The sequence below is a fragment of the Phodopus roborovskii genome, unplaced genomic scaffold (genome assembly GCF_943737965.1).
Source record: "Phodopus roborovskii unplaced genomic scaffold, PHOROB, whole genome shotgun sequence".
NCBI lineage: Eukaryota > Metazoa > Chordata > Mammalia > Rodentia > Cricetidae > Phodopus > Phodopus roborovskii.
The window spans coordinates 9,476,334-9,502,452 of record NW_026126459.1 but is presented as its reverse complement, the minus strand read 5'-3'; the positions used below and the strand labels follow the sequence as shown (position 1 = coordinate 9,502,452).

At 39.0% G+C, this 26,119-nt stretch overlaps 1 protein-coding gene across 1 annotated transcript in view; it reads right to left on the bottom strand.

Moving 5' to 3' along the window:
* The window catches only part of Atxn10 (ataxin 10), a 140,223-nt gene that overhangs the window by 23,682 nt on the left and 90,422 nt on the right, over positions 1-26,119 (bottom strand). Inside the window, exon 10 of the mRNA XM_051189558.1 lies at positions 127-190. Within this exon, the coding sequence (XP_051045515.1) occupies positions 127-190 (64 nt within the window). The remainder of the gene's footprint in view (positions 1-126; positions 191-26,119) is intronic.

The following is a 26,119-nucleotide window of genomic DNA, read 5'->3' as shown; positions in this document are numbered from 1 at the left end:
CAGATGTTCTGATTACCTTGAAAATTAGCACATTCTACTATGAGCTACCCATCTTAAATACTGAACAAACACCAAGACAGACAAGCCAGGCCACAGCACCAGGTTGTGGGTCATATTCAAGGATACAAGGGTTATTGTCATCGATGTTGCTGCTGTCCAGGATCAGAGGAATGCCATCCAGCTCGTTCACCTAAAGGGAAAGAAAATGGACAACAAGGTCAAGATCACAGAATAGATGACTCCTTTTACCTTCCCAATTTCCTGAATATTGTTTCACCTATAATACATAAAAGCAGATTTATAGGGGTTGTATAGAAGGTTCAGTCAGTAAAGTGCATGTTTTAAAACCATAAAGATCTGAGTTTGACCTCTAGAATCCATGTTTAAAAACAAACAAACAACACACACACACACACACACACACACACACACACACACACACACACACCCCAACCAAAAAAAAAAAAAAAACAGGCACAGTGGTACACACTTGTAATCCCAGCACAAGGGCAGTGAACATTCTAGCTTAATTGGTGAGCTTCACATAAATGAGCTCTTGTCTCAACAACAAAGTGGATGGTACCAAGGAGTAACACTGGACACTGGAAGTTGCCCTCTGGTCTCCACATGCAGATAGATAGATGCACACTCATGCATATAGTACACACAAAGAGAAAAGCAGACATGTGAGCAACAGAGATAACTTTATTCTTTTCACTATTCCTTAAGACAGGTAGGGCATTTGGGCAGCCGCATTTAAAAAAAGAACAAACATAGATTACACTCCAGTGCTGCCTTTCAAGGATGAACTCCCTATCTGAGCTTTAATTTAAGAACAAGGAAATGCTACCAAAATAGAGATCAGATCCCTTTATTACGATGAAAACAGGAAAAGTTTTTTTCTAAGACTCATGTCTAGAAATGAAAAAGTTTTAACATGACATTAAAAAAAAAAAAAGACAAATGAAAACTGAGAAAAAATATTTGTAGGATATTATAGATTTGTAACATAGTTGCAAAGGATTAGCATTTTAATACAAAAAGAATTTACCAAACTGGAGTAGCAGGGGCTGCAGGGTGTCAGCAGGGGAACAGGGGTCAACACAAGCTGAAGATGAGGAGCCTGAGCAGCAATCTAGGAATCAGGAGACAGGTGTGACAGGCCTGGGAGCAGAAGTCTGGCCAGGATCCCAATCTTGGGCATGTTATGGAATCTTGAAGACTCAGTTTTCTCATTTATAAAATGGGATGTGAAAGTCTACTTCAAAGAAAACAGTAGCCATGGACTAGATTGTGGCTGAGGACTATGATGCTGGCTGACTGTAGTAAGGAATAGGAACTTCTGGAAGTCTAAGGAAGCAAGTATATTTTCAACAGGGCCAAATACATACTTTCATTCTTCATGGTGCTAAACTACCAACTTCTCATAAGAGAGAGGGGGGGGGAGGGGAGAGATATTCAGGATTTATTCAGTGCAAAACAAACACTGAAGAAAAAAATGAAATTCTGAAGTCTTTCGAGTTGGTAAGATTTTGGTAGAAGTGGAATCACACATAAATACTTAAATTTAAGCAAGCTATACAGGTAAATGATTTATTAAACATCATAGCTCCACTGAAGCTGTGGACTCCTAGGTAACAACTCACTCACAGGGCTGCATTACAAAAGGCTACAGGAAACTTTTTATAGAAACCCATTGACTTTTTTCAACATACATGGACTATTCTAGACACAGATGACAAATACATAATTATAGACTTAAGAATGAACACTGGGTAAGGTCACTGGGAACAGCAGACATAAATGTAATACCTTCCCAAGGGAGCTTGACAACAGAATTTGTTATTATAGAGCTCAGGTTTATTGCTGCAGCTACATGTGTAGAGTGACTATCTGGGGCAAGAGAACAATTAGGAAATTAACGAGTTTTCTTCTGTTAGCACTCCATAAAATAAGGAAGTTGTTTGTTTCTTTACCTAACATGTTAGGAACTGATTGTAAACCCATAATAAATGAGTCACAGGCTGTAGTTCTCTGGAGGAGCCAAGCTCAGTCAACACTTTCTTTTTACATTGTAATGTTGCCCTACAAGACAGTAAGTAAGCCTAGCTTAAACAAACATCTGGGCCCTGGAAACAATGTAGACAGAGGACAGCTGATTATCTATTTCCTTTCTGTCCCACAGGAGCAAGAGATATTGGGGAAACACTGCAAAGCATATAGGCCCTACAGGAGAGCAAGCTCCTTTGGGAACACGTATCAGGGTGAGCAAAAAACTACCTTAATAGTCTTGGCTGTTTGACACTGAATGGTGAATACAAAAACCCAAAGAAACTCAAGAGCATATACAATACTAAGGGAGGCACAAACTTTTCCAGTCAGGCTTTAATGTATAGTAAGAATACATCCGTAACACAGATTTTCAGGCAGACTCAAATCATAATCTCATGCAAAAAAAAAAAAAAAAAAAAAAAAAAAAAAGAAAAAAGAAAAAAAAAGAGAACCATGGCTGAGGGGTATAAATAACTCAGTGGCACAGCAGTACTATAAATAGACAGACAGACCAACAGACAGAGCGAGCCCACATTTAGACAGGTGTGGTAGTGCACATGTTTGTTTGTAATTTTTCAAAACTGCTTTGGCTGCAGTACTAGTCTGACAGTGCTGCTATAACAAAGCAGCACAGAGCAAATGGCTTACAGGATAGACATCAACGGGGTGTTTTTGTTGTTATTTCCTTTCTATTGAAGATGGTAGAAGAGAACTTGCTTCAGGCTTTTCTCTGGGCCACTGCTGGTGGGTCCTTTCTGGCTTGAAGATTTCTGTGTTGATCTTCACAGGATGTTTGACCTAAACCTGTCGACTGTATCCAAACTGCTCTTTTGTATAAAGATACCAGTCACACTGAATTAGGGACCCATCCTACACTGGTTTAAGCTCATCACAACTTGACTAATTAGATCTGTAATGACTATTTCCAAATAAGGTCACATATAGCACTTCAACACAGGAAAGGAAAACATGTAAAATTCAGTAATAGCTACTATAGTCTCTCAAAAAATTTTAAAGTCAGTTTTCACAAAAAAAAAAAAAAAAATAATAATAATCTATGAGATTCAGACTGGTATAGTCTAAATAATTGCTACATAATACCTTTAGAAGAAACAACAATGAGCTTTTCATTAAATCTTAGCTTCTCTTGATAACTTTTTATGGCTTTTGGGTCTAGAATATATACTTAAACTTATTCCTAAGAATTTTATGCTTTATAATGACATTGTAGAATTTTTCATTCTTTGCTAGGTATTTTGTTTGGTTTCTGGAGTCAGAGTTTTATTGTATTGTTCAAACTTAGCTCAACTTAATATCCCTGCAAGCACTAGGGCTATATAACCCTTCCTCTCTCTTTTGTTCAAGTGGTTGTTCTAGAGTTCAGAGTATATATCTTTAACCTGCTGCAAATTGTTTATAATCAGCATTATATTATGTCACACATATTATGTGCCACCATGCTTTAAGGAACAAACCATGTTTTGTACATAGCTGTTAGAATAGCATAAGAAAAGTTAAAGCTAATCAATGAATGTATGACACCAGTATCTTCTTGTTTCCAAACTGAGTAAGACAAACCAGTACAAGAAAATTACAAGCCCACTTAAATCCTCACCACCACCAACTCTCTAATATTAGCTAGACTCAACAGTTTCCAAAATATGCATCAAGTCTCAAAAAATGTGAATACAACATAGATCAAGATGTAGACAAGGAATAATCCTCACAGAAACACTCCAATTCACCTCAGTCTGCAGAGAAAAATATCAGTCAAGCTCAGCCCTACTTATAACTTCTTTCATTCTCAGAAAACCATTAAACTGAAAGAGGCTGTATCAGAGGTCTGTCATGAATTCCTCAGTTACAGTAAGTTTAGGTAACAACAGAAAAATGCATTAACATTAATGATGTAGAAAAGCTAATCTGATAAGATACTAAAATTGTAAAGGTATTTGGAATACTTTATCTTCAAAGATCGGAGATGCTCAGGGAAGCCATGAGGAGCTGATGTGAGAAGTTTTTAAGGCTCACCAACAAGACAGAAGCAGTGGAGGAATGAAAAATAATAAAGCAGAAAACAAGTCTACTCTTGTTTTAACTTTTAAGTTTTTAAAACTTTTAATTAAGTTATATCACCCTCCCTTCTTCCTCAAACCTCTCTCGTCTCATCCTTCCCCTGCCCTACTACCTCTAAAGTACATGACCTCTTATTCTTTAATTATTATTATTTTTACATACACACAAATAAATAAATACAACCTGCTGAGTATGTTTATTGTTGTTTGTATGTTTATGTTTTAGGGTTGACCACTTGGCACTGGATAACCCACTAGGGGCTCATCTATAGGTAAGACTGGTAGTCAGTCATTCTCTCTCTCTCTCTCTCTCTCTCTCTCTCTCTCTCTCTCTCTCTCTCTCTCTCCAATCTTTAATTGCCTATAACTATTCATCTAGATTTGCAGTCCAACAGATTCCCTCATCAAGTTGTCATGTCAATCGGTGTGGTCATTGTTTGGGTCTAATTTAGGCAGCCATACTATTGAGATGGGGGAGGTATAGGGGTGTGTGAAGGTGGGATAACCAGAACTAAGAATGCATGAAAAAAATTCCTAAAGAAACCTATGCTTGTAAACTAATTTAAGAACATAATTTTTAAAAACAGACAGACTTTGAACACAGATACCCTACACGGATGATTCTGCCAGAAGACATGGATTGTTAAATAAAAATTTTAGTACTGGGTTTTGGATACCTGCTATGAGATACCTCTATGAGTAGGACTCCACAAGCCCCTAAAATAACACATGACATTACCATTGACTTTGGGTGCTAACCATACACAACATACTTTTGTTGCAGGATGCATAGGAAAGCTCTCTGCTGACTAGGTTTCATAGTACCAGAAGGGTCTCTGTTGGCTGCTGGGGTAAGTGGTATCCTACAGCTATCCTTGCCTGCTACAATACCAGCACCTGCCAGGCAAAGTGTGCCCATTGGCCCAACAGTGTACAACAGTTATAGACAGGAGTAACTAGCTGTCTGGGGGTTGGATCTGAAGTCTGCTCCACAGGAAGGAATTCAGGCCCAGTGCTACTGTAAACCCCATCAAGCCCATGGCTCAGGAGGTCACAGGGCAGAATCTACTACTGCTGTTTTCCCAAGTATTTATGCCTCTATCTACAGATTAGTGCTGTCAGCCTAATCTCAACCATGTCAGGGAAGCTTCTCTCTGCAGTGGGCAGCAGTAAATGCAGAGATTCATAATTGGTCACAGTGCTGAGAGTGTCTAATAGATGCAAGGACCTAAGTGGGACAATACACACACACACACACACACACACACACACACACACACACACACACACACACACATCTCCACCCATGAGCCCTGCTTCCCTGGACAAAATACCTAAGAGAACATCATAGAGGAGGAGCAGAAAGAACGTTAAAGCCAGAGGATGGGAGAAGCACAGTGAAATACTGTGTTGAGAACATGACATGGTCAAAGCACCATGAGTATGATTACCTGCACAAGATCAAGTCAACAAGATCAGTCAGCATTCCAACAGGGAGCACTAACTGGACTCCGAGTATTATTACCAAAGCAATATACACATAAACAAAACAAAAGGACACAAAAGAGAACAAGTTGGGGGTAACTGGGGACAGCAGGAGGGAGAAGTTGGGCATCCTACAGGGAGAACATGTAATCAAGATTATGTGTGTGTGTGTATGTATATATACATATACATATATATATTTGTCAAAGAATAAATAAAAGACATTCAGAGACAAGGGGGAATGAGGGTGTACTGCATTCTACTCACAGAAATCTCTCCATTTCTGGAGTAGCAGTATGGCTGTGTCCCAGAAACTCCATGAGAAAAAGAGGTAAGTTTAGACAGGAGCCAAAAACTCAGTGAAAAGAGACTGCTTCCAAATTTCACTGTCACCAACTGTCAGAAGCTCGCAAAATTCAGGTGAAGCAGAAATGAGACTCTAGGGGCCTTCCTTGTCCCAGACTCCTGTGGATGCCAGGATATGGCAATGGATTCTAAGTGCTAGTTTCTGAGATTGTACTTCCACAGAGGCAAATACTAAAGGACTGGCAGCAGCTAGAGCCTATCCATGTGTGTACCCAGATTTCTATAGCAGGACTGTGAAGAAGAGTTCATGGCTACCTTGGGCTACACAAAAAGATACTCCCCACCCCCATGCCAAAACAAAATCCCCAGCAGAGACTAATGAATGCATAAGGAGCTGAGCAAGCCAGAGCCATGGGGGTGACACCAGTTAGCCAGCCAGCATTCACACAGCCAGGGGCTGAGCAGACTCAGAAATCAGGCAGAACACATTTTGAACTTACACTTCTTTATATTTTCACACACATGGACAAAGGATTTAATTTTAATGTCTTTGGACTTGAAATGTCATCTCTGGGTTTTCATGGTTCTCTGGAAATTCAATAATGAGTTAGAGTTAATGATCAAATATGGAGTAAATTTGATGATAATGAATTTAGGCCTCTCATAGGAGTATATCAGAATGGAATACATTATCTGCCTTGAGGCCAGTGTGACTTTGCAGTTAATGAGATACATGTGCTATTCTGACCCACTTAAGGTCTCCTGGGGACAAAATATCTACTCCTCTCTAGTAGCTGAGGAGAAAGGAGCAGCTTAGTGCTGGCAGAGCAGCCAGAGGATGGAAGGCAGAGTATTCTGACATGAGAAGCTTTTTCTCAAAAGAGGATACTCTATATGGCCTTGGGGGGGGCCAAAGGTGAAGCAACACACCAACAGACCACCAGAGAAGAGGCCAGTTGGCTCAAAAGTTTCTTGCTCTGAGATGATACAGCATTCCCCAATTTCTCTATGTCATAGCTTCAACTGCCAGAGTCTGGCAAAATCCAGGTGAAGCAGAAACCACAGCTATTTGCAGTTTAGAGCTTTCCAAATTACTACAAGAACTGTTTTCCACTCTTTTATTCCTTAGTTGACTAATAACTACTTGCTTTGAAAAATGTACATGAAGAAGGCAAAACATCTTTTGGAACTAATTCCATTTATGTATGTATTCCACCTCTGCAATGACACCAATTCCAACTAAGCCCTAACCAACAGCATATAGAGAATGAGAAAGAGAGGAAGGGAAGCAAAAATATAATTACAGTATACAGTAATGCTTATCAAAGAAATAAACAGGATGGTGTATCTAATAGTGATTTAGATTTGCCCAAGAGACCTCCTTATAAAATGGTGACAATTGGGCTGAGACTTCATCTATGAGAGTGATCTAGCCATGAAGATGGGTCAGATACCAACATCAGTAGCCTTTAGACAGAGTAAACCAGAAGCAGAAACTGAGACATAAAGAAAGGGCTGAACAAGCCTGAGCCTGACAATCCACACCAGCATGAAGACATGCAGAAAGACATTGGCAGTAGAAGAACTTGGAAAACAAAGAAGTCAAACCCTAAAGATGGACCAGCAGCACAATCACCAGCCTAGTTGTTCTGACATGCAAACACCTGGACTTAACTCCATTCAGAAGCTCTAGGCTTAGGGCCTAGCAATGTCTGCAGTGCAGAAGGTCTTCTCTGTGACTCCACATCATGTGTGGGATTTTCAAAAGTACTGAGACTTCCACTCATTCCCTAGCAACTAAATCTGAATTTGGGGGATGATAACCCTAAGCTTATAATCATTATGCACAGGAGAGTAAAACACAAAGTTGTATAAATCAGAGAGCCATTGAAGGGTTCATTGAAGATTTTATGGAGATGAAAAGAATAATACAATTTAAGGTGTTTTTTGTTTTCCAAGGCAGGATCTCCTTATGTAGCCCAGTCTGCCTTTGAAGTTGTGATCTTGCCTCAGCTTCCCCAGTGTTGGATTAGCTTTTAATTTAGATTTAACTACATAAAGAACCAAGTAGAAAGTATTCTGCAGCACCCAGAATACCTGTGAGAAAGCTATTACATAAATAGAACAAAAAGGGATGTGCTTTTGGATCATAGGATTAAAGGAAAAATGAAGAAAAATTTAGGCTGAGACCCAGGAACTGCTTTCAGGGGTAGTGGGGTTAACAGCAAGGAGAAAACACCAAGACTCTAAGTGGCTAGGTGGCACTGGTATCTTATTCCCTGAGAATTGGAAGGAGAGTGCTGGGCTGGAATATTAAAAATAGTCTTTATTCAAGAGAGACAGGTAAAGGAGGGAATATGGGGAGGGACAACTAAACTATATGCCACTTGAAAAAAAATCATAAGGAAACCCACTCCCGTAGAAACTTCCTAAAATATAAACATCTATGAAAAGAAGGTAATGGAGTCACCAAATCAAAGGGGAGATGATGCCCCAAGTAAGTAGGAATGGATTACACCTTGCTGAATTGTTAGACATAGGTTGTGCCTCCCCTACCCGCAATATCAAATACATCAGTTGTACAACCTGATGCCCAACTGCTGAAAATGATACATTCTTATTTTGTGAAACATGGAGAAGCTGAGCTGATGCCTAACTAGAAGATCCATCCCTACTGACTAGAATTCATACAGCTAGAAGGTACTCTATGTACTACTGGAGGAGAAAGATAATCATCAATATCACCCAGCTATAAACCTTGTGACCCACTGGCAAGATATACAGCTGTAATAGTAGCACAAATGTGATGGGAATAACTAACCATTTTTTTTGCTTTAATTTAAGGCTCACTCCATGAGATGGAACCCACTCCTGACACTGGGGAAATGGCCAAGAACCTGAAACTAGCTAAGTCATGAGCCTAGGGGGAAGCAATACTTCATTTCTGTTAAAGGAACATAGCAGTAAACGATTCCTAATGAGATACTGTTTTATCCATAATTAAATTTTAATAAAAACTTTATAGAGCAGGGGATTGCTTGGCCTTGTATTGTTAGAAAGACTGAACATTTCTCCACCAGCTTATGCTTTCTGAACTAAGGCTTTAGGAAATAAAGGCTTTAACAGGAAAAGCTCTGAACAACTTGTATGTGCCAGGGTCATCCTGTAAGTATTAGAACCTGAGCAAGGCAGGACCAACAGGGCAACAACTATGTAGACAGGAAAGATGGTCAAATACATACACATCTAACATGTGAAAACTGGAGAGTGGCACATAAAGCTCCCAAAGAATTGTCAGGCATACTTCAAGGGCACAGAAGCCTCAGAGACCTCATCCCCTAAGTAGCCCACACCTATTTCAGTAAACCTCCAGGAAGGAAAAGCATGTAAGAACAAATGTGAGAAACAACTCACTGTAGCACACAGTCTCCACAAAGAGAGGAGTACAGAAAGGAGGAGACACTGTGACTCCACAGTTAATACAACTGAGCAGAGTGAGTTTTTGTGAAAACCACAGCATCTTTTCAAGAATATAGGTGGATCCTTAGCTGTCTAGAGTGGTGGTTTTCAACCTGTGGGTCACAACCATTTTGTGGGTAGAATGACCCTTTCACAAATATCCTACATATCAGATATTTACATATAACTCACAATAGTAGCAAATTTACAGTTATGAAGTAGCAATTAAAATAATTTTATGGCTGGGGGGTCATCACAACATGAGAACTGGATTAAAGGGTCACAGAAATTAGGAAAGTTGATAACTACTGATCTAGAGGGACAAAGAAATATGATTAATGAGATATAGTTTGTAAGTTCAGCTACCAAATTCCAGAAACAAACAGGAATATACAAACATCTTTAAATCTGTGATGTCCACTGGTAAACTGCTTCTTTTGTTTTTTTTTTTTTAAGCAAACATGAACATTTCACAAAACCTTCCACTTAACTAGTTTTACTTAATGATGAATGAAATCACCTAGTTATAAAGAAGCTAACTATATTTCTAAACACAAGACTTAAAAATAAGCAAACATATAAAACCCACTCCCAACTGTTTTTAAATTAAGAGGAAAGTACACAGGCAGGAACTCTGGCAACATCTGGTGAATGAAAGCTCACTCTGTGCCTTCCTACCAAAGGTGGCTGCGGCCACTTTTCCCATCTACAAATCAACCAGATACTTTAGAACCGGATGTCAGAAAGCATCTGCCAGAGACTTGGAATGCAGAGCACTGTTTTTGAGCAGTTTCCCCACCAGCCTGGTCCCAGAGCCGCCTCAGCCCCAAATAACACACAGAAACACTGTATTAGGTATAAAGCTGTTGGCCTGTTACTAGCGTTTCTTATTGGATTTCTATCAATCTAAGTGTTTCCACATGGTCTTATCTTACCAGAGAGAGGAACCAGACCTTCTTCCCTAAAGTCTCTACATCTTGACTCCCCTCCTACCTCTCCCAAAATCCTCCTTCTGTCCTAGTCCTGCCTACTTGTTTTCCTATTGGCCAACAGGGCTTTATTCATTAACCAATTTACAGAATGACATCTCCCATCACAACATGACTCTCTACTGGGGATTGGGACAGAGAGGCAGCTCTGGCTTAGCCTTTTCACTTCCTGGAGCTTCTCCCAATCAAGGAGCAATGGCAGGAAAGCCATTGGGGAACAAAAGGGCACAGAGGGGAGACTGGCACTGTTATCTGTACAGCTTTGAGGGAAGGCGGATCACCTCTCATATGAAAGTCAAGGGAAACAAAACAAGAAAAGCTCCATTACAACCAAAGGGTGTCACTTTAAATGATGAGAAAATGAACCAGAACAATACCCAGCTTCTAGAAAGTACCCTGAATGATGGGCATTAATACAATCATTCATATTTATACTTCTACTTATGGCATTTGTTGCGTTCTTTGTAGAAAACTTTAAATGTGCTGATTTGTAAGTAGTGTTAGTTTTCTATGACTGTCATTTCTTATTTTAAAAATTATTTATTTTTACTTTATGTGCATTGGTGTTTTGCCTACATGTACGTCTGAAGTTACAGAAGTTGCCATGTGGGTGCTGGGAATTGAACTTGGCTTCTCTGGGAGAGCAGTCAGCACTTTTATCCACTGAGCCATCTCTCCAACCCTGACTGTCATTTCTTAAAGACAGTTTAATAAAGTAAAATGTCAAAAGATGACCAGTGACATGTTTAAAGGACTACATGAAGGACCTGCTTTGCAGCAGAAGAAAATATTAATCACAAAAAGCACTTCTTAAACATACTTGGGAACACACTACCTAAAACTCCACTCTACCTAGATGCCATTTCACAGCCACAAGATACGACGGGAAAGTATAACACCAAAAAGGATTGGGGATCATGGCAGTGGCTGAGAAAGCAGGCAGTTCTGAGCAGCTGTTCTGGCACAACTGTGCTAATAAGCACAGCTACATTTAGAACAAAAACAACTCAGACAGCAAGCTTATAAAAATATGAACTCCACCTTGGCTATTTAAGGTGCAATTCCCATCCATAACGCATTATCTACAATACTACACTTCAGTGCCTGAACAAACAGAATTCTGCCCTGAACACATTTGGTCTTTAATTTTTAACCCACAGACAGAATCTCCATTTTCTCCTGCAATATAAGCTGAGCTTCTGGTCCTCAATAAATGAGTCTTGGAACCTGGTTATCAACTTCAACTTGCCTATGGCATTAATATCCACTGGGAGACTAGTACTCTGGGTAATCTAGCTATCTGCCACATTAGAGTGGGAATGAGCATCTCATATGTATAAGAATGGCAGGACATCTATTTGGGTACTGTTCTACATTGAGCATACTCTGGACATGATAACAGATAAAGCTAATGGGAAACCAAATGCACCTCTGTCCTTCCCTTAAAGCCACTCACACAGTCTGGCAAGCTGGCAGAGACCTCTGGGGGGAAATCACGTGGCTGGCCACCATTAAATGAGACACATGGTGCCAAAGAAGACCCTTGAAATACCTGCCTGTTACTGAAATTAAGTCTATGCACCATGTAGATACAGTGCAGAATCTACTAGCTATGCTACAAGATGGGAAATGTGAGAGTGAAGGAAAACCTATGCCAAGATCTGATTTTCATAAAGGTTTGCAAGGCAGCAGTTAGCGTTCCTATCAGGTAGAAAAGATCACCAGACTTGTAACAGTTAACTAGTTCAAAGCCACACAGCTTAGTGAACGGCAAAGCTCAGGTCTGTTTAATTAGAAATTCATGCACTCAATTTTTTTTCCAACTGCATGAAAATATTTCTCATCTTCAGAAAAAAAGGATGATAGGTGTAGTGACAATATAATGCCTGTCACAATTATAAATGTCTGTAATCCTAGCATTTAAGACTGACACAGTGTGGCCATACAAAACCAGAGTGGGTGCTATTAACAACACAACTCTGTCTCAAACACTTAAAAAAAATATTAAAGAGGGAAAGAGATAGAGAGGGTAGCTAAAAGAACATCAAATGCACTGAAATCCATCCAAAGTGGGGAAAGCAGAAGGCTTTAGCTGCTGTGGGGAGGCATCTGATCATGGGAGGCAAAGCAGCAGTCTCAGGAGACACAAGAAGAGGTCTGCAGTTCTAAACATTCAGTTCTGCCCCAAGGAAGGACACTAGAGAATGCTCTCAGTGTCCACACGAGGAGAACTTGTGCACCTCACAACATTGGCTGTTATTTTATAAAGGATCTCTCTCCAGGGCTGATTTGTGGCTAACATTTGAAAGTCATTTTCCCTCTTTCTGAAAACCCATTTTTATTTAGAAAAAGATTTTCATGCAATATATTTTGATCATGTATTCCCCACCTCTAATTCCTCCCATACCCCCCAACTCAGTCATCTTTAAAAAAAAAAAAGGAAGAAACACACAAGCAAAAACCAAAATAAGCAAATGACAAAAAACTGTAAATCTCCCCCACAAAACAACAACAAAACACCAGATTCCCCACCCAAAAAAAATAATTATCTAGTCATGTATCAAGCATGTAAAAGAAGAGCTACTTTGCAACAGACCTTGTACTACATTAAGGCTAAAGTACACATTAGCCACATATATTACACTTACCAAGGACAGGATGGAGTAAAGAATAGAAAGATAAGGCCCTAGACAAGACATGAAGTACAAAGAATACAAACACAAAATGCCTAATCTGTCCAATGGCAGGCTTAATCATAAATATTATCGTGAAGGCCAGACCCACAGTTTTTCTAGTCTGTCATATACAGACTGTACATAGTAGTTTATGTAAAAAACAACACATGTACACTGTACACTGTTCTTTAAATTTTAATTTGCTAACATAAAGTATGCAGCATGTATGAACTGATCTATGTGCATTTGTTCTATCAACTCACAGTGCCATAGAAAGCACTGCAGCTCCAAGAGGCTCTAGAGGCCCTTTTAGCTGATAGAGCTATAACCAACACTTAAACCTCTATTGCCTTGGCTTGCTTCAGCTTCTTCTGAGACTTTCTCTGTGTCTGGTTCCTTTCAGAGGACACACTACCACCATCCTAATAGCTCCCTTTGTCACTATTGTGTATTAATTACTCACAATATGAATGCACCATGTGCAGATTCTAGTTTATTGAGTAATTATGGCTGTTCATATACATGATTTTTGGGAGGCTATAAGGACTAATTTCAACATAGCATGTGTGTATACACCATGTGACTGCTGCTTTAGCAAAACAATATCACTACAGCTTAGATCAGTAACTCCAAAGTCCCATATATTAAAGAGTTGATTCTCAGCCTGGCACTATTCAGAAGTGGGACCTTTAAAAGGTGGGGTCCAAGGACAGGTTTCAGATCATATGGGACATGTTCTTCAAGTAGACTTTTCTTTTCTTTTGCTTGGTGACCATCATAAAGTGAGAGGGTTTGTTCCTTCATGCATTTCTGTAATGATATGTCATCACAAGCGTAAAGTGACAGAGCCAATATACCATGGGTCAAAACTTCCAAAAGCATGATTCAAAATAATCTTTTTCTGTTCATAAGGTGATTATCTTAAATATTTGTTACAGTGAGGAAAACCTGACTATAACAAACTGGTTTACTAAAAACATTATCTTTCTATACTTTAATTGGAAATGCTAATTAATGCAACCTTGCAACCTGGGCTACAGTAAAGGAGCAGTTCTTAGTCATACAGAGTAAAGGACTGGTAGCATATCCCTTCTTGTTTTCACAAGATAGGTGGGTTGTTGGGCTCATAGGTAGCTTCAGAGTTGAATCATTTACTATTCTATAGCTATTGCCAAGGAAACAAGACCAGTCCTGACCCTCCTCCATCTATAAGTTTCTGTTTGTTACTAAGTCGAAAAATATTCTCTGAATTACCTTTCAGCCTCTTTTAGTGGTGAATCTGAAAACAGGATGTCAAACAGAGTCCCATGTGTTCTAGGGGCTTGATAGCATTTTTTTTTTTCAAATTTACATTTGCCATCTGTTTTCATATTAGGTAATTTTATTCTACCCTTAAGTTTACTGGCTGTTCTACTGTTTCTATGAATTAATTAAGGAGCCATGATGTGCGTTTTTAAATTTTATCTTGTTTTTGTCCTTTGCTTGTTTTGGTCATTCAGTCTATGAAAATTTGTGCCTTTTACTCTGCTGATATTTCCTTCATTCTTTTCAAGTGTGTCCACAACTGCTCCTTGGAGCATCGCTATGATGGCCACTTCACAATCTTCATCACTAATTTCAAAGTTTATGTCATCCTAGATTTCGTGGTCACTGGCTACCTTTTCTCATTTAGCCTCAAGTTTTCTGGATTGTAGCATAATGTTTTATTCTTTCATATGTGTTTGTAGATGTGTGCATGTGTCCCCCAAGATAATGTTTTCAAATACACTACAGGTAATTTTTTTTCCTATGCTTTCAAAAAGTGCCTATGGATGCTATCACAGACCACAGCTTTAGATTTCAACTTCTAGTTTTTATATTACTAATTATACTGCTGTGTCTATCTAGGATTAGGTATTTCACATTGGATGTGCTTTTGGGCAAACCATCTCTTCCAATATTTCTTGTCAAGGGGAAAACATTATTTAAATTAAAAAAAAAAAAAAAGAGGGTACTGTTGAACCACCACAGAAAGACAGCAGAGGTGCCCTCAGAAGACATGAAATCACCGTGGCTGCTCATTGCAAGATGGTTGCTCAATTGGACAAATCAAGTCTATCTTCCTACCACCTGTGGAGGTTTCTCTCCCTGAAGGACAAACAAGTACAGAACACTGCCTCCCTTCTTTCCACTACATCTTCTGTCTGAATTATATTCTGAAATATAAATAGAACTGAAAAAAGCCGTAGGTAAATATGTAGCTTAACAAGTTACAGTTCCACTCACAGCTCCAAAGATAAGAGCATTTATAGAGCCTGAGCTCAGGTTCCAGCAATCACATCTGATGCTCACAACCACTCGTAGCTCTAGTCTCGGGAGACCCAAAATCATCTTTTGACTGCTGTGGGTACCCTAACAGACACACATATGTGTATGTGCCTAATAAACCTTTGTTCTCTGCATCTAGACACAAGGAAAACCTTAGGCGTCCGGCTTTGTATAGAAATGGTCCTTCTTATAGGACAGAAAAACAATACCAAGCTTTCTGAGGGATCCAATCAAAAGAGAAAACTACTAGGGCAGCTCTGCAAGTTGTCCTGTGACCACACACATGCACAATTGGACTTGCACACACCATTCACACACATACAACCCCTTCCATCCCCCACCCACCCACATTACACACAAGCACACCACAAATAGAGTTTTTAAAAACATCAACTTGGTCTACTCTCATCTTACAAGCAAAAAGTTAGGAAAGGTATTTTCCCTGGGCCAGCAGAATGGCTGAGTGGGTAAAAGAATCCTGACACCTGAGTTTGATCCCCAGAATCCATAAAAAACCAGATGTAGTGACTTACATCTGTAAAACCAGCAAAATCGGAGGTGGGGACAAGAGGAAAGCCCCTCCAGCTTGGAATACCCAGAAATAACAGAAATCAGGCTTCAACAACACAGAATATTGAGTCCTAAAAGTTGACCTCTGACCTTCAGGAACTCCCTGTGGTACATGCATATCTGCATGCATACACACACATTATACACAATATAGTAAATAAAATAAAAAAAATTGAAGTTTTTTAGAGAGTATTTCCCCCAAATCATCTTTTAGGTTCTGTGACATTCTAGTTGATAACATTCACCAAAGTATTTCTCACCCTCATCCCAAACATGAGTGGGCACTAAGATGTAATAAAATGCTCAGGTCTTAGCACCTTTTGTGTAAAGATCAATTTAACTAGACTATCACACTTATTGATACCTATTTACCTATTTTGAAAAAAGAAAAAGAAATTATGGAACTATTCCTTATCATAAATTATAAGGATTAGTTCTATAATTTTTTTGTTTTCCTTCCTTTTTTCCTTCTTTCCTTCCTTCCTTTTTTCTTTGAGACAGGATTACTCTGTGTAGCCTTGGCTGTCCTGGAACTTGCTCTGTAGATCAAACTGGCCTCGAACTTAAAGAGATCCACCTGTCTCTACTTGTTCCATAAGTTTAAATGTTGCTCTTCATTCACTACTTCAAAGACTAGGAACCTCACCTGATCCTTATATTCCCAAGCACCCTGCCTTCCTCATGATACAGGGATTCAAAGAGCCTCTAAGGTACACAGGATTTTGAAACTAGCCTATTGACTAAAGGGGGGAAAGGAGTGAGCATGAAACTCCAGGAATTAACTTAGATTCACAAAAAGTATTAATATACTGAAAGCACTGGGCCTTTTAACTTCAGCCACTTTCATTTTCTCTACTGGGACCATCTTTTACAAAGACAATCTGTTACTCTTACATTGCTTGTAACTGAGCAGTGACAAGGATTACTCTGCTCACTCAATGGTGAATCAGAATTCATACATGGTCATCTCTGTTGAGCTAATGTGCTAGAGATATTTCCTGTTACTTCTAGTTATTCACTCTTCCAGTGAAAACTGGTGAGGGTAGTATACATGGCCTTACACTAACATCATTCAGCATGTATTTGCTTATCATTGCCTGTGCAAAAAAGTGTTCTAAATACTATTTTTTATAAATATCAATTCCCTTACTATTCCTTAGGAAAGTTAAGTGGTCACTATCCTCATTCTGTGTTACTGGCCTCATGCTCCATAAGCACAGGTATTATGTCTCTTGAGTTCAATGTTCTACTTCCTGAAAATGGAAAACAGCATGGCACACACAATAATCATCATCAACACACACATACACACACACCAAAATGCTCACAAAAGATGGTCAAGTTGCTATATATATTTGTGTGCTCAAGCTGGAATTCTAACAGTTTTTTTTTTTTTTTTTTTTAAATTCAACTGTCAGGGGTTGCCAACTTTATTCTGTAGAGCTAGAAAATAATTTAGATTTTGCAAGTCACACAATCTCTGTATGACACTTAACTGTGCTATGGTAGTGTGTCCCAGGAAATCTTCTATTTACAAAAACAGAAGCACATCCATGGTGTGCAGCCCCTGCAAGCAGTGCTCATCATCATCAAGCTTTTTCACCAAATCTGTGTCTGCACTCAGTCTGACTTTGCACTTTTCTGTTATAAAGCAGAATCTGAAGTCTTTGCATCTGAAACCAGAACATGACTCCAGCTTAAGTGCACAGGCAGGTGTGCAGGGGTGTATGCAAGTGCACAGACACAGCTAATCCAAAATCTGTTTTCATAAGAAAATCTGACCTTACATTAAGCACCGTGATCTGGAAACAATGCAAAGACTCCACCTGGAAGACAGGCTGAGCACAGGATTGGCTGTTCCTGTGCTCATAAGGAAAACAGCCTAACCAAAACTAAACACTAACCTGGTTAAACGTGAGGTGAACATAACTGAAAGCATTAATCATCAGACAGGATAATAAAGGAAAATATGCAAGCCCTCTCCCAACTGTTTACCACTTATATTTTTCTTGGAACAGAAATGCATTTTATATATTATATGAACCTGTAAAAAACACATACCTGGTAAAATATTTGAGCACACACTATATACTGGGCATTAAAACTTGAAATATTCCATCATCATAAAAGAATCTTGAGTTCAAAAGGGTTTAAACACCCACCCGACTCCAGCTATGGTAACAACTGAATAACAAAAACTAAACAGCACTTTACATTAGCTGGATAATCTCAGTAATTATAGGGTATCTGGTACACAGTAACCCTGACAAACTTGTCCTCAAGGTTGGCCCATCTCAGTAGTGTAAAGCAGTACTTAGGAGCAACAGTGAAGTTTGGACAGGAAAACCCAGGTTGTTATATTCCAAATTATGAAAGCAGCTTTCTGCTTTATTCGGCATTATTGTGAGCAATGTGCACAGATATGTATACAATCACTCAAATATAATGCTGCCCATCATTTAAATGATAACATTATTTACGAGTCCTACTTATTATACTTAACAGAAAAATTATGAACAGAGTGATACATGGAAATAAAAAACTGAGAAGAACACAATTTTTCTCATTAGAGAAGTTTAAAAAAGCTTGGTTCAGAATTACCAGTAAAAGCCTATTGTAATTAGGATTTAAGTGCAGTTTAATGTGACCTCTACTCTGGCCTGGATCCTTTACCACAAGGGAAAAGAATGGTAGCAGTAATTAGTGTTTTTGGTTGTCATTCATGAAACAGCACTTAATGGAATGAACACACACACACACACACACACACACACACACACACACACACACACACACGGGGAGGGGGGAAGGAGAGAGATGGAGAGAGAAAGAGAGAGAGAGAGAGCCTCTGTTCACAGCAACCCTGTGAGACAAAACATTTTCTCAAATGATAAAACTGGTACTCATTATTTATGCTTCAACTCAGCTAGTAAGCATCTGAGACACAAAGGGTTTAGAAACAGGCCTGTGAAGCCTTCTGACTGTAACCTGTAACTTTTCTTCATTATCATAGTTCCTTTAAAGCAGGGTTCAATTCTAACTCTGAGGCTCAGAAATAGATCCCAAAGACTTTCTGAACATATAAATTATATAAAGAGCTTTCCATGGCTAAGAGCATACAAACTCTTAGAAGAATTAACTTTTACTTTTTTTTTTTTTTAAAGTTCTTTGGGAACTTCCTACAACTATTTGACCATATTTATTCTCCTTCCCCTAACTCTTCCCAGAGAGAACTTCCCACAAAACTTGTGCCCTTACTCCCCAACTCACCCCCCCCCCACATCAAGGACAATTTGTGCTATCCAAATATTCTGGGAAGTATAGCCTTCTACTGGAGTACAGTCAACTTGTCAGGGGCTATACATTTATAGAAAATTGATCCTTACTCTCTGAGCAGCTAAAAACTGCCAAAAAGCTTCTCAGCTAAGGATGGAACTTTGTACCCAAATCTGGATTTAAAAAGTTTTAAGGGAGAGAGAAATGAAGGGCATTCATGTGAAATACAAATTGTGTATCATACTTTATTCATGTGCACATGAAAGTGCTTTATAAAATGTAAAGTGATCAGACCCTAGGGTGGTTAGGGTGTAGTGCTAATAAAATTCAAAGGGCTGTGAAAAGATCAAATCAATGAGTAATTTAAGATCAAGAACACATTTTGATTGAAAAAACAGATGAAGTACTTCCACCTTTATATCCTTTTTGGACAGCAGTTCTCAGAATCATGTAGACTCAGGTCTCTTAAGAATCAGGTAGTAAACAACTCACAAGTCTCAGAAGTCCCTGAGACTATCAGAGTCCCATTACACCTCTCTTCCCAAGGCTATGAGGCAGTAAAGACTGCAGAAAAAAAGGAGAGTCCAACCTACCAACTCTTCTGAAAAGGGCTCCAGGGATTGCAGCTTTCATGAATGATCGCCAGGCTAAGGTGGATTTTTTGAGGCCCAGCTACCTTTGAGTTAGCCATACTTCTATAAGTAACCCCTCATTCATATTCCTATAAGTAACCCAAATGAACTCAATGGCTCACCAAGTTGGACTTTACTGGTGCCATTATTACTTTGGTTTGTTCATAGCTCCCAGAAAACAGTGAATGTCACACATCCCCCTTTTACCTGTATACCCTCCTCTACTTAAAAATACTGCTTCTGTTGACTACAGTTTTCACAAGAGTAGACTACCACCTTTCAACTTGAAAGACACAAAAACTAAAATTCAGAATAATCATGTGACATGTTCAAGGGCATCACTATGAGACCTAGGCTCTGTGAATTAGGCCATCCCTCAAGCAGACTGGTTGTTGTAAGCAGAGGATGGAACTAGTAAGTTATGGAGGGGTCCAGAAGTCTGTGCCCACAGGAACTCCACCTCACCTCTCAAGAGCTGTAGGTTTCTAATCAACAGAGGAACATTTGCCTCGGCTCACAAGCCTGCTGAGAAAGCTCAATGATGAGACAGATCAAAAGCTGTAAAAGTATCTGTTAAATTAATTGACAATCCAGGTCACAAAATGTTCAAGTATGCATTCTAGTCATGTATTTTACTAGAACTTTCTTACTAATGATACTGTAAATCGTGTTTCTATTATAGTCACACTTAGGAGAAAAAGTGTTATTTCATAGACTAGAATAAAACAGTTGACAGCCATACTGTTAATAAATTCAAATCAACATTCTAACATTCGATATTTTAACAAAAATTCTAAAGTGTTTAGAATATGATTCAATAAATAAGTAAATATCTGAATGGAGCAAGACAAAAATATTGGTTAAATATAAACTGTCAGCAGGTTCACACACATGCTACAAACTTCAATATTTCTATTTTACAACTTCAGTCTTAATTTCTTAAAAATTCACCACAAAGCAGGGCATTGTGACACATGACTTTAATCCCAGCACTCAGGAGGCATATTTCTGTAAATTCAAGGTTATCTACACAACAAGTAGACAAGCAGGGCTACATAGAGAAACCTTGTCTGAAACAAAACAAACCAACACAACTGAGTCACCTGCCAGAAGAGTACCTCCTTTCCAGATCCTATGCTGAGGTGTACACTTAAGGAGGGACAGAAAGGCAAGTTCTAGTTCAGAGCTAGTGAGTGAAGCTTTGCCACTAGCTCTGTGTCAAGAAGCCTCTGGTGTGCTGCCAACTACACAAATAGACCATTTTGCTCCTCCCATCTGCTTCAACTCCTCCACCTTTCTGAAAAATAGGATAGTGAGAACCCAAGGCCAGTGCACTCCAAACATGCTCCAGACAAGACCCTCCATCAACTTTGGAAATGGATGTGTCCTAAGATTGTAAGATCAATAATTGCTTCTGGAGATAAGACACCATGTCATATACCAGAAATAGGAAGTGAAGGAAAGAGAAGGGAGGTTGACTTTGTAGGTTTCCTGTGCAAATTAAGTCAGGATTAGGTAGGAAGAAGTATGTCAGGATGGTATTCAGAATTTCACAGCTCTGATTTTCTCTTTGAGAGAATCATTTTCCTTTTCCTATAAAGCAAGCCTGGTTTCCATAGGAACAGGTAAACACAGCTTTCTCTCAGTGAAGGTCATGTGCATTTTCAGAAACAGTAACTCTACATTGTTTTATTTCAATTGTAATATTCTAGGAAAGACAGGCAGGCATTCCACATGGGCATATGAGGTCCCACACTCTCCATGGGTAGTTGCCCCACAAGCTTCCAGAATGGTATATTCAAACACCCACTAGAGTATAAGGTTCATCATAATCTTTTGTCTAACATCCTGCAGGGGCTCTGCTGCTTTGGTTCTGTGTTTTGTAAGGTTCAACTAATCATTCTTTCCACCCAAAGAATTGGAATGAGAGGCTGTAGAGATGACCAGGTGGGTACAGCATTTGTCATGCAAGTGTGGGGACCTGAGTTAGAATTTCTGGAAAAAAAAAAAAAAGCAAAACCAGATGTGGCAGTACTATGTTTAATCTCGGTTTTCCTGAGATAAGAGGCATAGGCATAGGCATGAGAATCCCTGGAAGATGGCCCAGCCTCAAAGGTGGCAAATAAAGAGACCCTGTCTCAGACCAGATGGAAGATGAGATTGACACCTGAGACTGTCCTTTACATCCACAAATGGGTCCCACTCATCATATATTCACAAAGATTTAAATGCGGTAGGTGAAGGGAAAATTAGAAGCCTCCACAGTCAATATTCAGAACAAGGAATCTTTATATAGAAGGGTATGGCATTATAGAAGGTTTTCCTGAAGTTTGAGTCTTCTTTGTTCTTTAAATTTTTAGGTGATTTCATGCCTTTAATCCCAGCACTCAGGAGGCAGAGGTATGAGGATCTCTATGAGTTCAAGGCCAGCCTAGTCTACAGAACAAGTTCTAGGACAGCCAAGGCTACAGAGAAACTTTGTCTTGGAAAAAAAAAAAAAAAAAAAAAAGAACACTAAACAAAACAAACCATCAATAACGAAACATTTTTTGATTCCTTTAACTCTCTTAAATTTAGTAATTCTTTGGTTTTTAAATTTATTTTTATTTTATGTGTATGTTTGCTTGTACATATATACACACACACACTGTGTTCATACCTGTATCTGTGGAGGCAAGAAGAGAACATTGGATGCCTTGGAACTGAAGTTACAGGAATTTGTGAGCTGCCATGTGGGAAACAAATCCAGGTCCTCTGCATGAGCAGGAAATGCTCTTAATCATTGAGCCATCTGTCCAACTCTGGTTTTAGGAATTATTTGATAAAAAGCAAGTTCTAGTCTCATTCTGCCCCCCCCCCCCAAAAAAAAGACAAAGAGAAAGCTCAGCCAGGAAATGGCAATAAAGGTACAGAGTAGAAACTAAGAGAAAACAGCCATTCTTATTCACACAAGATGTTTGCCTACATAAAAAGTTCTAGGAAATCTACTCTGTAAATCCCTGAAGTAAATGCACTAAAGCCAAAGGGTGTCAGGTGAAAACACAAAAATTCATCTTATTTTTCTACCTACATACAATGCCCAGCAACAAACCAAAGGCTGCTTTAAAAGGGACATTTATACTAGTTCCTCATTTATACTTAGATATAAATCTACCAAGGTACACACAGGCTGAAATCAAAGCACCGATGGAAGTTATCAGAGATCTTAATGACAAGACAATCCCTGCTTATGGTCTGGGAGGCTCCACAAGGAAATGCCATCAGTTCTCCCTCAAAGAAGGCAGTAGACCAAACACAACAATGGTAGATTGTGGATATTTACTAGCAAGCTACTCTAAAATGTACACATCATGAAGTAGAAACAGTTCTCTCTCCTAAGAGAGGGAGCTAAGCCTGGAGGATGTGGGCAGCTAATGCTGGCTCTCAGCTCTCCTTCCTCGAAAAGTCTGCTGTGATCTGGGCTGAGCCTTGAATCAAAGACCCATCCTGGCTAGTCATAGCCTGCTACCCTAGGACAGGCCAAGCTTCCTTAAGGGTAGCTTTCCTACAATGGACATGCTTTTGTAGAAAATCCTATTTGGACCAGGTATCTATCTAGCCACCCCTTCACTCAGAGGTCCCAACACAAAGTTACCTGAACTGTCTTTAAACTTATGCATAGAGAAATATACATCATCTGTCTGAACAGGCCTACAGGTCACATTACAATGTGTACACTTCTTTTCCAATATTCATGTCATGTACAAAATATTTCTTCTATTCCATCTTATCTGTCATGCTTTAAAAAGTTTTTTTTTTTTCTTTTATGAACAATGGAATTCATTCATAAAGCCTCTGCTCAAGGTAGAATTCAAGAGAGGTTTCGATTATGTCTGCTACAAAGGACTTGAAGAAGTTACCTCCATTAACTCTGCTTCCTCATCTGGTAAGGCAGGAGCTACAAATCTACTTAGTGAAAACAACACACACTGCCTTGGTTCCATACTGTATTGAGGAAACCATGTCCATCCTTATTCTAGAAGGGCAAAGCTCAGTTCATTAACTACTAGTTTTACTATGTAGGTTATGTGCTGATTTACAAAATACTACATGGCTATTTTTATAATTAATTGTGTTTATTTGTTTTCTGTTTTTTCAAGATGGGGTCTCACTATGTAGCTCTGGCTATCCTAGAACTTACTCTGTAGAACAGGCTGATCTTGAACTCACAGAGATCTGCTTGCCTTTGCCTCCCAAGTGCTGTGATTAAAGGCATGCATTAATACTCCTGGCTTTTATTGTATATTTACCGTGGCAAATATTTTTATTCAACCAACATGTGTATCCTTCCTATCCATCAAGAAATACCTATTTCTGAACTTTCCAGCACTGTTACTGCATAGTTGAATCATGTACAAATAGCAGTCAGTAGGTTATACAGGTCTTCTCAAGAATCTACCTGGCTCTAGCCAGACTCTCTGCTGGCAGCTGCTGTTCCTGAGTACTCTTCTTCATCACTTCCCTCAATGTTTCCCACAGGCAGTCTGATGTGAAAGGATGTTTTCTGGGCCATCTATACTTCACCAACATCAAGTTTCTGCTGTGCCCTTCTGCCCACTCATGGGGCAGTGTCCTGACCATCTCCTTGATTGCTCCATTAATTTATACCAATACTAAGGAAAGACCATAGAAATACCCATTATTTCTGTGACAACAATAAAATATACCCATATATACACAGAGAGAGAGTGTTGTGTAACAGGTACCCATCCATAGACATTACTGTTTATGAATCTCTTTCAGACCTTATGTGACTCCCAAATTCACTGAAGACTGTCAAGTATTTCTATAACTAGCTAAAATTTTAATATTTCTAGCAGAATGCACCTTAACAGAAATAAAAGTTGCCATTGCATTGTCTATTCTGATCAATTACAATTCCATAAAAACACCTAGCATTTAGTTCATGTTCAAATATACAAAAAGATCCCTAGATTAAGGCCTTTCAGACTGGCTTGTCCATTAGCTCTCATCACCAGCGGAGAACATGTAGTCAGGGTGCTTCTCCCACCTTCCTCAGCCTTTACTACTCTTCTCCTAATTCCATCCACACACATGCCACTGTTTGTTCCACAGTGAAACATGGCCTGGCCACGTAGCCCGGGCTAATATCAAACTCACAATCTTCCTGCCTCATTGCTTTTAGCTTACAGCACCTTTTAGCTTACAGGAGAGACTACATTTACAAGTTTTTCTTTTCTAAACCATAGTTTTAAAAAATGTTGTAGGGACTGGATCAATGGCCTAAGTGTTAAAAGCCCTGACTACAGACTTAAATGTGTGTGTATAAAATTTAAAAAAAAAAAAAAAAGCGCTGACTGATCCTCCAGAGGACCCAGATTTGATTCCAGCACCCATATGGCAGTACCAAGTAAATTCAACACCCTCTTCTGGCCTTGGATACAAGGCATACACATGGTATAAGACACACTCAGGCAAAACACCCACATATTGTATAAACAAGCAAACATATTTTTTTGAGGGTATGTTGTATGCATGTGTATATTTGTGTGGAAGCACACGTATGTGATGGTCAGAGAACAACTTACAGGAATTGGGTTCTCAGATTCAGCCATCTCATCAGCCCTTTTTTATTGTTTTTATTAGCATCATTCTTTATTGATTCTTTGAGAAGTTCACATCAAGTCCATTTTTATTTTTAATTAAGTAAAACAAGTAATTCAAATTACTGCTAAAAGTAGTACATTCAGAGAACTCTAACTCCTACTCCTATCTAGTCTACCTTGGATCCTCTGAGAGTTAAGTTTCTGTAAATTGGTTCTTAGTTTATTCTTCATGCTCTTTTTCAAAATATGTGAATAACAATAAAACCACATGGTGTGGGTGTGTTCAGATTTGTCCATATTTCACAAAGCTAGCAAAGAGCTCTCTGGGTGCTGTTCTCAAATATTACTATGTTGTTCTACACACTCCAAAGAACACACAGGACTATACATCATATATTCCTAGTGTTGTACTTCACTGTACTGCTATACCACAGTCTCTCAGTGATTCATATCTGGTTGTTCACCACATCTCAGAATTAGAAATAATGCAGCAGTAACTTTGGTCTGGGATAGGGTACTAAAAGTCAAATCACTGAGTGAAGAGCAAAGGTATGAGTGGATTTTTAGACACTACTAAATTCTTAGCAATGTCAATTTGTCTCATTTTGTGTTTCCACAAGAGTACACGAGGAATCTGTCAGGTGCTATACTGCAAACATAAGTGATGAAAGGTAGCTGTGAGACCAC